At 36.9% G+C, this 19,620-nt stretch overlaps 1 protein-coding gene across 1 annotated transcript in view; it reads right to left on the reverse strand.

Annotated features, from left to right (window-relative positions):
- lamc1 (laminin, gamma 1) overlaps nt 1-19,620 on the reverse strand; it is a 117,743-nt gene that overhangs the window by 55,759 nt on the left and 42,364 nt on the right. The window contains exon 2 of the mRNA XM_022677891.2: nt 716-1,020. Coding sequence (XP_022533612.2) covers nt 716-1,020 — 305 coding nt within the window. The remainder of the gene's footprint in view (nt 1-715; nt 1,021-19,620) is intronic.

Here is a 19,620-nt window from a genome sequence, read left to right on the forward strand (position 1 = left end):
ACCTTATTGTGCAAAAATACGGTATATAAAGCTTTGGTGCAATTATCACAAAATAAGTAACAAAATCACACTGCGATAGTAAAATAGGTCTATGCTTCTTCTGTGTTGCACTGGGAGTCATATTTAATAGACGAATCGTAGCTTCATAAAGGAAATGAATGTGTTAGCAGCTCATATGTGGAGCATCTTTTGCTGGAGTAGAGAAACAGTAAACAGCTGGTCTGAAGCTCAAGCTCAGGTCGAAGAGGAAAAAAAAGGCCAGGCGGTTTGCTTTTGCTGTTTTTGCAGTTATAGCTGCACAGCTCCACCAAGAGATGTGTGGGTACGAAAGATGCTAATGTGTAAAAGCAAAAAGATGCATGAATTTGACCGTTCACATTTACGTCCCATGTCCATGGATCGGATACATGTCCGATTTAGGACCACATATGAAAGTGACTCAAATCTGATTTAAAAAAAATTAATTTGGCACGTTCACACAGCCGTGAAAAAAGTCACATTCAGCAAATTGGAGTCACTTCAGTGTGATAATGTGAACGTAGCCTTAGTTCTAATCAGTACTAAAACAGATTTAAATAGCTGACCCACTCAAAACATACATAAAATCAGACCTATTCTAATCCACTGCATTACCTTTGAACATTTCTATAAGTAACTTTTATAAGTGATTTAATGCTAGCAGCAGTAGGTCACACAGAAATGTAACGTCTCGTACCTGCAGTACAGGGCTGTTGTCGAAGTTGTACGCGCTCGGTCGGCCCTCGAGTGTGGAAAAGGCCACGTTTCCACCGGTGAGTGGTGAGATGTCACTGAACTCGTCCGTGCAAAGCGCCTGCTGCTCATCTTCACCAGTGCGGATGAAGCCTCGGTTCAGCTTGCTGTAGGTTTTCTCGCAGGAGCCGCTGTAGTACTGGTACGGGGTCCAGGGCCCGCCCTCACGCGTGCGCTTGTAGATGGCAAAGCTCTCTGGACGGCTGGTGTGGAACTTCAGGCGAACATAGGTGATGTCAAAGGCCTTTCCTGGAGGAGAACAGACAGCAGGTGGTCAGTATGGCAAACATTATCTATCATTACATAATGTCATTATTTAACATCAGGATACGTTACTTTCTGAACTTTGAGAAGCTGAACCAGAAAGATTGCAATGTTTCCCATTAGGGTTGAGTTGTATGCAACTTTTTTCATGGTCATACATAGTAGTAGGGCTGGACGATATATATTAGGAGTTTTTAAGAATTATCGGTATATTTTAACAAGATATACAGTTCTGGAAAAAATAAGAGACCACTTAAAAATTATGAGTTTCTTTGATTTTACCAAATTGAAAACCTCTGGAATATAATCAAGAGGAAGATGGATGATCACAAGCCATCAAACCAAACTGAACGGCTGAAATTTTTCCACCAGGAGTGAAGGCATAAAGTTATCCAAAAGCAGTGTGTAAGACTGGTGGATAGAGAACATGATGCCAAGATGCATGACAACTGTGATTAAAAACCAAGGTTATTCCAGCAAATATTGATTTCTGAACTTTATGAATATGAACTTGTTTTCTTCGCATTATTTTAAGTCTGAAAGCTCTGTATCTTGTTATTTCAGTTGTTTCTCATTTTCTGCAAATAAATGCTCTAAACGACTATATTTTCATTTGGAATTTGGGAGAAATGTTGTCCATAATTTATAGAATAAAACAATGTTTTTTTACGCAAACATACATCTATAAATAGCAAAATCAGAGAAACTGATTCAGAAACTGGATTTTTTTGCAGAGCTGTATATGATGAGATTATTATTTATATTAATATAACTAGACAATATATAGACTGCTGCATTCCAATTAGCTCAAACTGTTTGCATGTATCTTTTCCTGAGAATCTTACAGCACTTCCCGCTGCTGACACCTGTGGAGATGTGGATTTCATTTTCCAGCAGGACTTGGCACACTGCCCATACTGCCAAAAGTACCAATTGGTCTTTTATAATATTTTTATTTTCTAATTTTCATTAGCTGTCAGCCATAACTTTCAACAACAAAAGAAATGAAAACTAATGCAGCTATACAACATATATGAGATTCACATTTTAAACTGAATTACTGAAATAAAGTAACTTTTCAATCATATTCAAATTTTTATAGATGCAATAGTGTATAAAGGAAACTTTTAGACAACAACAGAATCTAGAGCAACAAGTAGCTTATCATATGCTGCATTCAGATTGTATCGGTCAATGGGACTTCATGGGTAAAAGGAAAGGTGATACAGAGGTGTTAAATAGGTGAGTTAAGCGTATAATAACAATAACAACACACAATTTCATAAAACAAGCCCAGACGATCTAGAGAAATATGGGAGGAAATAAAATAAATACACAGACAACACCACATAGGGGATAAAGCTAAGCATTCTAAGAGTAGAGCCAGCTGCATGGGAACTGCACAGATAAGCAGAAGATGAATCAGATGATAAACATGGTGTAGGGTGTACAGAAGCAACAGAAGGACGAGACTGTTTTGACATGAAGACAGCAGAACCCAGACAGCCAGACAGAAGACCCAGACCAGACCCAGACCAAGGCCATGTAGTATAAATTTATTTATAAAAAGTTTATTTATGCTGTTTACACACGCAGTCCATGCTGCATATTTATACTTTTTTGCTCCTGCGCCAAACAGTTCTGACCAATCAGAGGAGACAGCTTGCATGGTTTTTATTGGTGCGCATTTTGGTGCATTTGGGTTTATACCTGTGTGAAACCAAACCAAACAGAGGGAGAAAACTCTCCAAATAAACAAACTCATCAACTACAGGTGTGAAAATTAAGTTCTAATTTAGAAATCCCTACAGCCAAGCTGAGTTGTTTATAATAAAAAAAAAGTTTTGCATCGATCTTTATTCCAGCTCCCCACATTGGTTGAATCTCCCCTCAAATCTACAAGTATATACTAGTATTTTAATTGACACCACTAATAAAAATATTTGCATTTTACATTTCTTATTTTATATACATATCCATAATATCCATTCTAAAAATGTGCGTGTTAGGAAGAACAAGTGCTATTAATCGCAGTTAATCACAGAATATGGTTGTGATTAATCTGACTATATTTTTTAAATTGGTTGACACCACTACTAAAAAAATCATAATGCAATGATTTGCGAATCTTATTGCTTTGCTTTCTTTTTATTTTATTTCTACCACTAACTTTTGCAGTCTTTTTCCATCCTCAACTTTTATACAATTTTATCAATATTTTGTTTCATATTTTCAAGGAATAATAAAAGTTTCACTTTTAGTATCCAATAGGGGTGTAACAGTACAGAAAATTCACGTTGTGGTTTACACCTTAGTATAAACCCCACGGTTCGGTAAATTTTTGGATTCGGTGCGGTTGGTGGAGAAAATAAAGATGCTGGGCATTCTGTATAGCCTCACCTTTATCAACCTCATAATAACAATGAATCTTCATCATGATCATGTTTTGTTTTTCGGGATGGAATATTGTAACAGGGCTCAAGCTCTTTTATGAAATGTTAGAAACCAGGGTTCCCTCCTACGGTCATCATGAGAGACTACATCTTTTGGATCTTGTTGGAACAAACAAACAATGAGCCTGACTGTGGCGCTTTATTAAAAAACAGTACGAGTACGAGCGCCTAACCCTGCGTTCACACTGGAAAGCTTTAGGCGACCATTAATTTCCAATGGCAGGGCACATTTCAGCACAGCGCCGGGTGCAGCACTCCGCATTTGCAATACGTTTACTGGTTCCATAAGCCTCCTATAAACTAGCTGGCCTGTGTACTGTGTATTCTGCGTGCGTTTACATGAACTGAATCATGCCCCCCGTATCGTGACGGTTCGTTAAGAATACATGTACACTTACACTACTAATATCCAATATGTGTTTTAAGCTCATTTATTTTCACATGAAAGTTGACCTATTTTAGCATAATGACACAACTTAGACATCAATTATAAAATCACACAAAAATCAAACACTGTTTTTTTATCTTCTAAATATATATTAAACCCTACGTTAAACCAGGTTAAAGTGCAGTCTGTGTGGGCTTCTCCCTCTTTTTAGTTTAGGTCTCCCACCAATAAGCCTGAGCATGTAGGAGCGTATTGAGCAAGCCCGAGCAGGTCAGGCATGCTGGAGAGGATGAACACGAGACAGTACGGGCTGACTGAAGGGAAACAGAATGGAGAGACGTCATTGATTTTGTAGGAAGAAAATGACACCATCTTTCAACAGAGCCACAGGGGGCACAGGAGGGGGAGAGAGGGGCGGAGAAGGTTTGCTTTAGCAAAGAATTTCCTCTTCAAACAAGTCTGACAAAACTAGGATGGAGGACAACTGAGTGCTAAACAAATAGACTGAGTTATGTGGAGATAAAGGCCAAACAAAAAGCGTAGTAAAGTTTAGAGAGACTGGAAACTGGAGGCCAATTCATAATTTTTCCTCCACTTTAATTGTACTGATAGAGCTACAATAACAACAATGTTGCTAACCTTCAAAATAACACTGCATCCTAACCTTAAACGATACAATTACTACAATATATGACAGCATGATGCAATTACAATGATGCAGTTATAAATCCTTACTCTACAGCTTGCATTTCCCTCAAATATTAATATAATTACCATTTAACTAGAATCTGAAATGGCTCATCTATTTGAATCTGTACTAGATAGCAGATCTCATGCATTGGAGGTTTTTTTTAGCATGTACCCAAGTATCATATTTATCGCATTATAAACACGCACAGGATTATAAGGCGCTCCATCAATAAATGTCTATTTTCTGCTCTATTTTCATACACAAGGCACACCGGACTATAGGGCGCATTAAGCAACACTATTTAGGACGCCTACATCGAAGTGAGCAAGGGTGTCGCCATGTTTCCTGTCTAATTGGGAAGCGCCTAAATAAAAAAAAACTGTAATTCTTATAAATAAAACAAGTTCAAGTGTAGATGTTGAGTGCTGGATGTTAATCTATACAGATTCTCTGCTGAAAACTGTTTATTTGGGTAAGAAAATCACTTCCACTTATTTACGGTAAGCTAAGCATTCAAATATTTTGTCTAACAGTGAGTTTTTAATTAAGTTTCCCCAGCACTAAGGCTTGGTGCAGCAGCATTAGCATTAGCCATTAACCGCTGGATTAGTGGGGCATAAATGCAGCCTGATAGCGCTACACTGAGGAATATATTATATTATAATGTCTTTCTTAATTTGTGTTAACATGATATCATTTTAATAAAGCTTTACAAAAACTGCAGGGAACAGACCCAACTGATATTTATATCTACAAACTTCTGAAAAACAAATGTGTCCATTCAAATAATGCTCCCTGTAATGCTTTATCTGACAGCTATAAATAACGTAATAAATCAACATCGGAAATTAAATTAAAGTTACTGAAACATTTTCTGTTACTATATATATATATATATATATATATATATATATATATATATATATATATATATATATATATATATATAAAGTTAATAGGCTTCAAATTTTAGATTTTTATGAACTTAAATGGACGGATTTAATAAATGCACCGCAATAACAACAATAAAATATGCCCTATTTAAACCGCAAGAAAAACCCAATGACCTTGGCAGCATGCCTAACCAACTACATACCACACCATACCATACTTCAAATACTCATTTCCAAAGGTGTGTGAGTATAAAACTAGCAAAGAAAATCTCTCCACCCCAACACTGGAATTCTCCACCGACCCAGCAGCCTAATCCTACCAGTGTTCACGTTTCTAATGAGCAGTTCAAATTCTCCTCTATATAAATGGTTGGCAACAGGACAGCTGCACATTTCACCACAACGTTTATCCACCGTCTACAGGCCATGCCCTTACCTTAATTAGCCTCAAGAGTCACAACACACAGCTGTGGATACGTGGGTTTAAAACCGCCAGCTTTCCTGCTCTCTATGACCATTATAGCAGAACTAGAAACCATAGAAACAATGGAGCTGATAATGCCCGTGAGGAAACTGGAAGTAATGCAAATCAAACAGCTTCCAAATACTGCTCAAAAATAATAAACTCATATTGTAAGAAATTATATTTTGCTCACTATGAGGTGAAATGGTTCAAAAGTACAGAAATTCTGAAAGCTGAATTCAACCAAAAAAGTTAGAATAAAGATTAGAAGACGTTAGAATTAAAGAATAAGAAATGTAAATTACATTTCCACAAACTGTGCGCATGCAAAGTAGGGAATGAATTAATGAATTAATGATTAAAAAACAAACAATCAAAATTAAACATTTAGCCAAAGACTGAACAATGTTTTCGTGTATGAAAATAGACCAGAAAACTACTACTATTGTTCAACATTCTCAATAAACCAGCTCTTTCACATTAATGGCATAATCTACTTTAAGTAAACACATTGAATAATATTGAAGTCAACAAAAAATACTGAAAAACATCTTAAAACATTTGTTCAAATTTATGTTCTAAAAACCAGACCATTTTACTAAAAGACAGCTCATCATTTAAAGCAGCAGTACTTAAGATTTTATCTTTTAAATAGAAAGAAGCAGTTCTCCTGAGAGGGGACAGATTAAAATATTATGTAACTACCATTATTGGAATGTCAATTACATTCATTCTAAAAGCAGAGTGATCTGGTAGGTATCGGGACTTTTTTCTGGATATAACAGCCTTTTCTGCCTTTTTCAGCCTTTTCTGCAGTCCTTTTTTAGTGCTTTAAAATTGACAGCCCTAATTATAATGTAATATTTACTGACTGTGGATATCCATATATATGCTAAGAGAAGACAATCATGATATCACATAAAAAAGAATCAATGTACGACTAAATATTCATATAGTCTTATGGTCCAGCTTTAGTTAAAAGCACACAGAGCTCACAGAGAAGGTATGAAGATTACTGATGTTTAACCAAAAAAAAAAAATCATCAATACAACATTTCTCACTAAAACCCACTAAAAAACCAAACATTATACTCAAACGTCAGAGTTTGAAAGGACAGGCCAAGGTCAATACCCTTGATAGTATCCTTGGAGAGCAGGGAAAGACATCACAAGATAACCTATCCACACAGCAAGTCAAAATGATGATTCCACAAACCAAGATCTTAAAGTTGGGTACTGGCTTTTTTATTCAAGTCCTGCACTGGGTGGCACAGCCACTGCATCCCTGATTACTGGTGTGTGTTGCTTGCGTCATCAGAGGTATATCAAATCTTTAACTGTGCCCAACATCAAACTCAACACTGCGTTCCTCCAGTGAACGTCACCTAGCTTTACCAAACATTCACACAAAGCAATCCAGACTGTTCTCATACAGAGTTCCCCAATGGTGGAACAAACTACCTTCCACTACCAGATCAGGAGAATCTCTCACTATCTTTAATAAACTCCTGAAGACTGAGCTCTTCAAAGAGCACTTACTCTCCTAACACCTCTAACTAACTACCTTCTACTACCAGATCAGGAGAATCTCTCACTATCTTTAATAAACTCCTGAAGACAGAGCTCTTCAAAGAGCTCTTACTCTCCTAACACCTCTAACTAACTACCTTCTACTACCAGATCAGGAGAATCTCTCACTATCTTTAATAAACTCCTGAAGACAGAGCTCTTCAAAGAGCACTTACTCTCCTAACACCTCTAACTAAAATTTGAGTATGAATTTTAAGTTAAAATGCATTATTAAAAAATGTTTAGTACAGATAAAGTTTTAATAATGAGCAATTTAATGCTGATAAGCCTTTATTTTAAATCCAATCATCTAGAAAAGAAGTGAAAGTTGCTGAAAGTAAAAGTGAAGAGCTGGGTTGAGCTAAGACACCCCAAATATGAGATTTTAACCAAGAAATATATGAAAAAAAAAACAAAAAAAAAAACATTCAATTCCACCTAAACTGAACAGGACCAGGAGTGCACAAAAGACAAAGATTGTTGGGTCATCGCCCAAACGTTTGTGAAGTTTAAAGCAGACTGAAACCTGGCAGTGATTAGATGGATGAAACAGGGAGAGAAAATGTCAGCAGGTCCCGCTGCTGGGGGAGCCAAAGTAAACAAAAGTGTAATTTTAAGTAAATAACAGAGTAAAAACATTTTCTTTTAAAGTCAAACGAGTGCTGGATGTTGATCTACACAGATTTGTCTCCTAAAAACTGTTCATTTGGGCAAGTAAAGTGCTTCCGTTTGTTTACAGTAAGCTTAGATTTCCAATATTTTCAACAGCGCGGTTAGCAATAGCGCTAGCAGCAGCTAGCAGCAGCTAGCAGCAGCTAGCAGCATAGCAGCGGTTAGCAGCGCTACACTGAGGAACCCTGAGTGTTCCGGTAAGCCAGCGCGCCATCAGCTAGCAGTTTATTCCACGTAGCTTGTTTTAAAGGTCTGAACACACAGACTATATCCTGATAATACTCACCTCTGAACAGTGAAAGTGTTAGTGCTGCAGTTAGCAGCTAATGCTAATAAGAAACTTAACTAAAACTCCTGTAGAACACTGTATAAAACTCCTTACAACCTGACTGGTAGAATTCATATGTAAGGCACTCCGGATTATAAGGCGCACTGATGATTTTTGGGAAAATGAAATAATTTTAAGTGCGTCTTATAATGCAAAAAATACAGCAATCAAACAGCCTCATTCAGAATTCTCTGCTTAACGCAAATCTTATCTCCACATCAAAGACTGTTAGAAGAAAACTATCACCTGCTCTCAGTTCTAATCCAGCAGGACGCTCTGTGATTTCTGTGACCTCAATGTTAGACTGTAATCCAAACATGGGCTGGGTTAATTACAGCACACTGACTCACGTTCCAGCGCTGATAGAGGAGTTCTTAATGAGCCGAACCAAACATTAGGTCATAAACCAAAGAGCTCCGGTGCACAGACATTATAAAGAGCTGAGGAAACTGACAGTACAGATTAACTCCTGAGCCAGAGCCCAGAAAGCCAACGGGCAAAACCAGCGGCAGCTTCATTACACCATTACATGCTGCAGCTGTTACTTAGAGAACAGTTAAAGACACTGTAGATATTACAGGAACCACTGTTAGAATAAGAGGTAGTTAAATACATTTTTAATTCTCATTTTCTGTGTGCATTACTGACAGCTTTTTATGTCAATATTGAAATTGTATTGTATCGACGGAAACTAAAAGAAATATAGTGATCGAAATATTAGTTGAAAAGTTACTTTATTCAGTAAATTAGTTCACTGACTTTAAACTTGATATAACCCAGTGGACAAACAAGTCCAAGCTGCTTGAGGTCTAGTGTGAAGTTTCCACAATCAGTGATGGTATGGAGAGACATGTCATCTGCTGGTGTTGATCCACTGTGTTTTATTATCAAGTCTAAAGTCAGTGCAGTTTTGTTTTCCCGGAAAATCTTACAGCACTTCATGCTTCCCTCTGCTACTGACAACTTTTATGGAAATGCGGATTTCATTTTCCAGCAGGATTTGGCACACTGTTCACAATGCCATAAGCACCAATTGGTCTTATATAATATTCTTATTTTCTAAAACACTGATTTTTGGGTTTTCATTGGCTGTAAGCCATCATCTACAATAAAAGAAATAAACAATTAAAATAGAGCACTCTGTGTGTAATACATATATGTATAATATATGAGTTTCACGTTTTGAGCTAAATTACTGAAATTAATTAAAAGTAACTTTTCAATAATATATATATATATATTTTTTTTAGATGCACCTGTATATTAATATCAGTTACTTTATGCTACAACAGGAGTAAGTGTTTAAGTTATGTAGGTGGATGAATGGGTGGGTGTATGGGTGTATGGAGGAGCCTCTATGTTAGCGTGATCTCTAATAGAGGTGGTCAAATGTGGTAACAGGGGGCCCTGGAGTCAGACTCTGTAAGAGAACCATTAACAAGAGTCCAGTACTCTGAGGCTCATATGACACTGGCATTAATTTTTAGCAGCATTTAGTACCAGTAACATGACAGCGCCCCACTCCCAGACTGTCTGCATGTTCCCACACTAATCGTCAACCAGTTAGCAGAACTCTGGCAATGTGAACAGCACATATGGGTGTGCTTTTTTTTTTTTTTGGACAGGGGAATGGAGATTTAAGACATGCCTGGTTGGAGAGGACATGAAAAGGAATAGCAAATGATTGACAGATGAGAGACAGTGAGGATATCAACATATTACAGCAATACTGTAAGCAAGGCTATATATTGCAATTAGGCCTATCACGATAATATGTGGACAATATATTGTCCCAGAAATTATTGCGATAAACCATATTTTTGTAATTTTAAGACTATTAAATGCCACTGACATAATGATAACAGAAAAGCATAACAAAGCAATTTTAGAAGCAATTAATTAATTAATCATTTATTATAATTAGTTAGGGAATTATATATATACTCATTTCTTCCCCTGCTTTAGTCCACACTGTGCGTATGGAGTCTTTATTTATTATTTAAGCATGACTGGCTAAAATACTGTTCACTGTTATATATATGTGAACAAACATACAAATAAACACAATAGACTAGTGCTGTGCGATATGACGATAAATATTGTAGGGACGATAGAAAAGTGTCTATCGTGCTACTTACCTTCTACTTACGTCCCTATCGTTTCTACAGTAATTTCATCAATTATTCATGCAAATATATAAAGCAGGCTACGATGAAATGTATTGGCGTGGTCACTTTGCATAAACTCGGTTTATATAAGTGTTAATAAAGTAATCTTCGCAAAAGACACGCCGGTTTGCGTCATGCTTACGTTATTAAACTCACGAGTGTGGAACAATGGAGACGCATTGTTCTTTTGAAACAATTAGCTACTGCATCTACCTCACCTGTTTTCATTTGATACATATATATTGCTGCACTAAAAAAAGGTAGTAATTCTCATGTGTGAAAGTTGGGTTTAATGTCACTTTAAAATAAAGTTAGCAAAAAAAAGTAAGCAATGATATTATTTTTTAATATTTTTCGAAGAAAAACTGAAAACATACCTAAATGTGGTAGATCATGATTTATATCGTTATCGTGATATAAAAAATTCCATATCGTGATATATTTTTCCCATATCGAACAGCACTACAATAGACGATTTTTTCACGAATATTAAAAATTATTGAGGTCATGTTTATTTATTGTACGATAAATCGATATTGCAATTATTGTGACATGCCTATAATTGTATAGTATTTTTACAATCTGAGTAACTTTAAAGATTGTAGTCTGACACTAACATTTACATATAAACTTAATAATAAAATATACTTTGTTTTTGAAAAATGTCTTGCAAGTATTGCAAAACATCATATTGTGATACTAAAATATATATCAATATTTTCTTACAACCCTCATCAAGTCTCAGAAAACTGAAAGGAATGCCCCCAACAGCTGTCTTTAACTAGGAATTCAGTCAATATTGTGTTCTGTAACAGTAAATACAAAGAAAATACATCAGTTTCCTCACTGCAGAAGCCCAGATCACCCCTATACCCTAATCCTCAACATTTTCAGAGGACAAATGTTTCTTCATGCTCTCGTTCTGCTGGAGAACGTGAAGTGCCGGTTACAAGCCAGCCTTGTCTTTTCTTAAAACACCAGTGTGTGGTTTAGTGGAGCTTAACTGGTCATTACGGAACATCGGAGAAGTGTTATGGCAGCACGCTGAGGCTTGTACAGTAACCGTAAACACAGGCCTCTTTCCCCAAGTTGATCTAAGGCCTGTCTATAACAGCACACAGTCCCACAGAACCATAACAGAGAAGACAAACCCAGAGAAGATCCTGCAGAGCAACCAGTACATATATTTATGAGGGGTAAAAGTACGCAGAGAGGCTGTAGATCCCGTCAGGAACATGTTTGCTCGGAGAGACTGGCTTACGGCTCAACTTCCAAACAAGCCGTTCAGTGTTTAAACCGACAGTGATGAACTTGTGCTGAGTATCTGCAGCTCAAAATATCATAATCGCTCTGCAGAAGAGAGAGTTGCGTGAAGAAAGAGAAACAGCAGCTGTTTTCCCTGAGAAAGCAGCAGTCATAAATTCACTGTGGATGGAACAAACCGGGGTATTAGCGCAGAGACCGAGCTTTGAGAACGGAACTGGCCTCGCTTTCCCAAAACCACTGTATGTTTATTGTCCTTAAACGCCAGGATTCTTTCAATTCTGCTCTTACACAGTTTACATTGAGTTAAGAGCTTCAAACTTTTCTGTACAAGCTAGTGCTGGGGAAAGAATTTAAATCAACTTGATTCACCAAGTTAGCATTCTAATGCTATTTTCAAAATGGGATAATTGAAAGTGTACATTTTACACACAGATAAGCTTGTGTTTCTTTCAGATTTTTTTTTTTTATATATTTCACCTTTTTGCACAGTAGTCAATCTAAAAGCTGTTTATAAGGTAAAAAGCAAGCTGTGTGCAACTCTTAAAATAATTTAATAGTGTTTAATGCCATCTATTAAGAAAATACTGAATTTTTTACACTATAAGGCGCACCGGATTATAAGATGCATTATGAAACACTAGTAAGAAACAGGGGTGTCGCCATCTTTTCCTTCTTACTCAGCAGTTCTTGTCGCTGGGTCGTGATGGGGGTAATTAGGTTAAGTAAAGCTAAGCTAAGCAAACAAAACTGTAATTCTTAAAATAATAGTACTAATAAATATATAAATAAATGAATAAATGTGTGGATGTTGATCTACACAGAGTTCTTTCCTGAAAACTGTTTATTTGGGTATGTAAAGCCATTTATTAACAGTAAGCTGAGATTTCCAGATTTCCACTAAAGCTTGGTGAACAGCGAAAGAGCTAGCGCTTAGCAGGGTTAGCAGCTAATGCTAATGCTGCTCCAACAGTGCTAGCCAGGCACTTTATAAAACACATGATTAAAACTGTTTCAGTTACGTGAAAAAAAATAAATAATCAAAATTATAATCAAGAAGTGCTCATGAACTAATCATCAACAGCATGACCAGCAAATTGCAACTTTCCCAACCACCAAGCTCAACTCCAGCCTGAGACTGCATAGTTTAAACTGCCTACCGCTAAGAATATAGAGCACACAAAAAGAAGTATTAACTCTAGGAATGTCTGGAATGTCCACACATATTGGATCTCTCCATTCAGACAAGAACAGCCCTAAAATGGCCCTAAAATACCTGAATGAACCAATCAGCCCAGCAGAGGGTGCTCACGTCACTAAATTTGCTTTAAAATTCCTCAAGAAGCAAGTGTAATGACCAACACAGACCTAAATACAAAGTACACTGTTTATACACTTTTACAAGGGGTGGGAATCACAGGGTCTCTCATGATACGAAATTTGCACGATACGTTGCCTATGAATGATATCACAACACTATGATTCTGTGGTTCTTGTTATATCGTGTGAAGTAACAATGCAGTAATTTTAGTACGTCAAATTGGGGGTGGGGCCTTAGGAAGTTTAGAGTGGCTATGTTTCCAAAAAAAAAAATGTTGGTCACATATTGATATGTATCGCAAACAATAATGATATATCGCAATATGTACCATGCTATTTGGTCAAAATTCATGAATAGATAAGTTTTTGAAAAGTTAGTAAGTTTATTAAAACTGTGACTCAGATTAGTGCTATTTAGAAGTAAACAGAATTCAATTATATGTACCGTAATTTTTGCACTATACGGCGCATTTAAAATCCAACGCACCTTATGTATGAATTCTATGTATGAATTCTACCAGTCAGGTTATAAGACGCAGTAAAGCCACTTCACTGAAGTGCAGCAATATAAAGGAGGCTGGATCAGTATTAGCATTATCCGCTAACTGCAGAGCTAGCTCTTTTGCCGTTTAGAGGTGAATATAAATCGAAAGCAATTTACTCACCCAAATAAACAGTTTTCAGGAGAGGAATCTGTGTAGATTAACATCCAGCGCTCGTTTGACTTTGAAGGAAAAATTTGTTTTTTGTTAAGAATTACAATTTTGTTCAATTAGGCACCTTATAATATGGTGTGCCTTATAGACCGTAAAATACAGTATATGTATTCATAAAATACGGCTGTCCTAAATTTAAACATAATACGAGACAATGTCTGAGTACATCATCAGAAGCTTCTGCTTCACTTTTTCCTATTTACAATGCTCACTGCCAAAAAGAAAAAAAATAATACTGCTTTGGACCTAAAAACATTAGGAATAAAAGCTTCATGGGACTCTTTTCATGCTATTCATGGCAATTTAGATTTTAAAAGATTTAGTAGGGGCCTATAAATGTGTCATAAGCATTCTAGTGTGTGCTTAAACTGAAAAACAAGGTGAATGACATTTATACAATTTATTTTATAAAAAAGGACCAGATGTTTTAGCTCACAAACCAAGTTAACATTTTTAAAAGGTTGCTATTCTTAAAAGGTTTTATACGTTTTATAAGTTAAATAATGCTTGCACAATTCTGACTCAATAAAAAAAAAAGCAAAAAAAAAAAAACAATAGTTCGCATATTTGATAGCTCTATTTTGGAATGTTTACAAACAAAGGAAACAGAATGCTTATGTACATATATTTATAACTGATAATTGCTCATATATATCACATAGCCCAAACAACTGTCACTATATTATTTTTAATATGCAATGTCCTTTGCTAAGAACTTAACTTAAAGCTAAAAAACAGACCCTGAGAGTCTTTAATTGAAAAATCACTCCAGTGCTGGTATTGTAAAGCGCTAAAGGGGGCTTAGCGGTATCCCCCATTCAGAAATTTAAGGGCAAGGTCCACCTTTTTACTTCAGAAATTCCTTTGAGCTTTGACATTCCTGGGCTTGACAAAAGGGTGGAGCATTTTGCTGCTGGCCATGCAATGAATTCACGCCTTTCAGTTCACCTTTGAACTGTGGATGAGGTGTTTCATAGGTGCTAAAGGCTAACTTGGATTGAGCTAAAACTCTTCTGAGGTAAAACTAACAGAACAGAACAGTCACAAGTTCAACACACACAACAAAACATGCTAACATTGCTAACACTCCAAATACTGCTAACACTGGGGGGCTTCTGGCTTCTAGCAGCCCAGGAGGGCTAAGGTAATTCATTCGGCTGTTTAAAACACTGACTGGGTTAATATGCAAACAACTGGAGAAAGACTTCCTATGTAGTGTAAATGTTTGCTAAGTCTGCAGCATTTCGACAGCTTGCTTTAGAAATTTCTCAGGGACATCTTGAGAAAAGGGCTGGCGTGTGAGGGCTGTGTGTGTGAACAACAAGCTTGAACTCCAGGCTGCCCCCACACCCTCCTCCCCTGCCTCCTCCTCTGCCTCTCCAGGGGGCCAGAGACAGGCAGGGGTACTACAGCTCGCCCCTTACAACAGTGCTTTGTCATTATCTAGCTCCACAGGTAAAGTACAGACGACACAAACCACCAAATAACAACAGCACTCCACTCAACTCTCTCACTCTTCCACTCTTTACACACTAAGAAAAATAAGTACAGATTTGTACTAAAAAGAGTACAAAGAATGTTGCTGGGGCTGTACCCTATATTGAGGTACAACAGAGTACCTTTCAGTGGAAGTCTTTTTTTGTACCCATTTTTTTATATCAGTAAAGATTATAAAGATTATAAACATTATCATCAACTGAATATGTGTCAAGAACTTGACAATCCAAAATTGTCTGGCTTTCAAATGAAAACCGTATAATTAAAATAAATATTGTTTATGAGTACAGTGATACAGAATACTGGTTGTACTTTTGGCTGGTTAAATGGTACAAATCTCTACTTCCTGCTGTTTGAAAAGACTTTGTGCTTCAGAGGGAAACACATCTGACCCTGCAACAACCAATATTATACCTCTGAGGATACAATTATGAAAAGTGTAGCTCTGAGTACAAGAAAGTACTCACATCGTACCTCTGTTTTTTAGTGTGAAGCAAGCTTGTGGTTCTGGATTGTGGAAAGCCAAGGAATAAGTGGAGACAGTTGAGTCACTGTTTAATTGTGCAAAGTTTAAAAAGCGGCCCATGTGTTTTGCCTTAGCCAAGAATTCTCAGAAGCACTGTTTAAATTTAAATTACAATCAGATAGGACGAGCTAGCTCTGTGAACAGAAAGAGAAAGTAATGAAAGCCAAAACCAAATCAAATCAGGTTGTGATAAACATCGAGCTAATACAACTTGAACCTTATTGAATAAATAATGATCTTCTATTTATTTCTGCTCTCATTGCTCTGAAGTATGCTGCATTTGCTGTTCTGGATAAGAGCTAGCCAATTCTATGCCTCTATGACTCAGATTTCACCATGCATTTCCAACTTCATACTTTTTATTTATGTATTTTTTTTTTACTACCTTATCTCTTATGACACTCTCGAACACAGTGACTCCAACCAAAAGGGGAGTAAGAGCGACTCCCCTTTGGAGGAAGGACTGGGATTAGGGGGCGCTGTGAGAATCGGGAGTTATCTTAAGGGAAAGGCTTGACTCCAGCCCAATTAATTTCCCTCCCATGACCTCATCGGATTCCTCCCTGGTGGAATGAACAATCGCAGCTTTGACTCTTCAGCGAGTGGGCATGACCGTCGTCTTCTCCAGTACACAACTTTTTCGCCATCTGCCCCAGAGCCAGCTGGGAGATATGCAGAACATCTGTTTGACTCCTCACTCCCACGGAGCTCAACCATCGCACTGACGCACAAAGCGACCAATGCTTTACAGAACATTCTCAAAAAGAAGGAGAGAAAACACGCACTAGTCCTTAACTACAGAACTGAAGCAAATGAAGAAAAGCATTGCCTGCTTTAGAGTCTAACGCTGCACTCTTTTAGTGTCTTTTAGTGTCACAGTTTTGAAATCTGAAAAACCACATGAACAGTAGTTCATGAAGTAGGGGTGGAATTCGAAGGGCATCTCACAATACGTTGCACATGACAACAATGAGATCATGATACTATGATTCTCCATGATACTTCACTACTTTGTGTTAATAAAGAGAATAAAAATACTAATAAATAAGCAAATACCAGAATTATGGATTTATAGGCTTCAGTTTCACAGAATTTAACAACCAATATTTTTCACCACAGGTTTACCCTATTCATTTGATTAGCACCACCATGTGGAATATTAATGCTATTAATAGAAGTTAGTCTAATTGGGGGCAAGTCTTAGGGAGTTTTTTTTTTTCTAATATCGGAAACTGAAGTTGGGTACATTTAGACTTCTGATGCAGCAAAAACTGAAAGTTGTGACATAAATGTAAATTATTTCCAACAAAGCTAAAATATCAAATAATGTATTTTTTGAGTTGATTCCAATATAGCGTATATATGCAGGTGGAAGGCTTTTTAATATCACTCAGAGATAAAAAAACAACAACAATACCTCACCACCAATACTACTATAGCCTTTACAGTACGCTTGTAATTTCTCTATTTTTTGACAAAACTAAATTTCAAACAAACTTAAATTAACAGTTTACACTCTCAAAATGTACACTTTTCCAGTGCAAATTAGGGTTATCCAACCAAGTTCATTAAACTTACACTTCCTCATGCCGACAGTACCATTGACAAACTAAAAGCTAGAAATGTATCTGTGAATATGACACCATTCATTACAATGCTCTTAGTTCAGCCTGCTGTTAAATTAGAAAGCTAACTTGCATATGAAATTTGGAAATTGTAAAATGCAATACATGAAAATAAATCCAAAACTGTATTTACTGTGTTTGGCATTTTTAAGACCATTGGGAAACGGATGTAGATAGGGATTTTAAAATTAAGTTATATTAAGATATTATTTTAAGGCTTTTTAATTCTTAAATTCTTAAAAACAGTGTTATTATTACAGGGTATCTACATATCATGAAACAGCTACAAATAAAGTTTTTGTAGTTTTTTTTGTATAATCTCCCACACAAATGCGACAAGGTTGGGTGAACAAATTTTGCCTCTGACGTACAGACACGCACTTGAAAGCAGCATAACTCAGGCAGGGGAACTCTGGAGTCAGTCATGGATACTCGGCACATTAGCCTCTAAACATGGCCTCCCAGCAACAGACATGCCCAGTTTAACCTGTACCGCACGCAGCAGGATAGTGTTCAGAAACGCCGCCGACTACACTTCCCCCTTCATGTCACCAGCAGAAAACAGACGCTCTGATGTTCACCTTCCCAGATTAGGGGAAAAAAAAATCACAACAGAGAAAAGCTTGTCCAGATTAAACTCTGAGCAAACAGAGAGGTTTTATTTGGAGAGGGCGAGTGGGGGAGGTGGAGGGAGGTGCGTATTACAATGGAGGAATGCGAGGAATGCGCTGGAACATATCGTCAGAGAGGAGCTGATAGCTCTTTACTAAACGGAATGGATGAGAGAAAACTTCTGATGGTGGGATTAGGGAAAGAAAATGACCCCCTCTCCCCCATTTCTCCCTCTCTCTCTCCCCATGGACCCCTCCTCCACCTATTCAAGCAAAGTCCACCTTTCAAGGTTAAGAAACACACACAAGCAGGTGCAAAAGCTAATCCAGGCTTCAACAGGGTTCTTGCTCCATTTTAAGTCAAATTAAGTGCTTTTTAAGACCTTTTAAGAGTACAGTAAATATAATGTAAGGCCCAAAAATGTAGTCAGAATTTCTTTAGTAGAAAATAATTGATTGTATTGGTAAACTTAAGGTTTCTCTTTTGTTAATTTTGTTTACATTTTGTTTCATTTTGATGCAGAATATGTTAGCATCTTAGCTAGCTCTCTGCTAACCCTAGATCTCTCCCTGATAAATGTAGCTAACTTGCCGCTAACATTAGAAAGTTAGCGAGCTCGCCGTTAATGTTAGCTAGCTCTAAATTAAACTACTCTAACCTTGGTAATCTCCCCAGTAACATTAGCTAACCTGTGGCTAATGTTAGCTAGCTCTATTCTAACCTTAGTTATCTCCCCATTAACGCTAGTTAGCTTGTGGCTAATGTTAGCTAGCTCTATTCTAACCTTAGTTATCTCCCCATTAACGTTAGTTAACCTGTGGCTAATGTTAGCTAGCTCTATTCTAACCTTAGTTATCTCCCCATTAACGTTAGTTAACTTGTGGCTAATGTTAGCTAGCTCCATCTTAACCTTAGTTATATCCCCAGAAAAAATTGCTAACTTGTGCTAACTTTATCTAGTTCTTTTCTTACCTTAGTCATCTCCCCAGTAATGTTAGTTAGTGTATCGCTAATGTTAGCTAGCTCTACACCAACCTTAGTTCTCTGCCCAGAAACGTTAGCTAACTTGTGGCTAATGTTAGCTAGAAATTTAAAATACTACTTCATGCAAAGAACATTTTGCCAATTTTATAGTAAAAAGGTGGTTTAATGGATGCAGCTACTGGCACAGTGAACTTTTCACTTCTCCGGAAAATCGGGGAGTTCCAAATCGTATAATATGTAATAATATCGCCAATATCTTTGAATATCAGGAATGATATTATACCCTGAAATATCATGCCATATCATTCACCCCTAATTATCAAGAAAAATTCACACTGTTCTCATTTTACATTATATAATCTACTAAAGACAGATTATACCTGTACAGTATAATTTATTTTACTTACATCCTGGATA

This window comes from Astyanax mexicanus, chromosome 8 (assembly GCF_023375975.1).
Source record: "Astyanax mexicanus isolate ESR-SI-001 chromosome 8, AstMex3_surface, whole genome shotgun sequence".
NCBI classification, from domain to species: Eukaryota; Metazoa; Chordata; class Actinopteri; order Characiformes; family Acestrorhamphidae; genus Astyanax; species Astyanax mexicanus.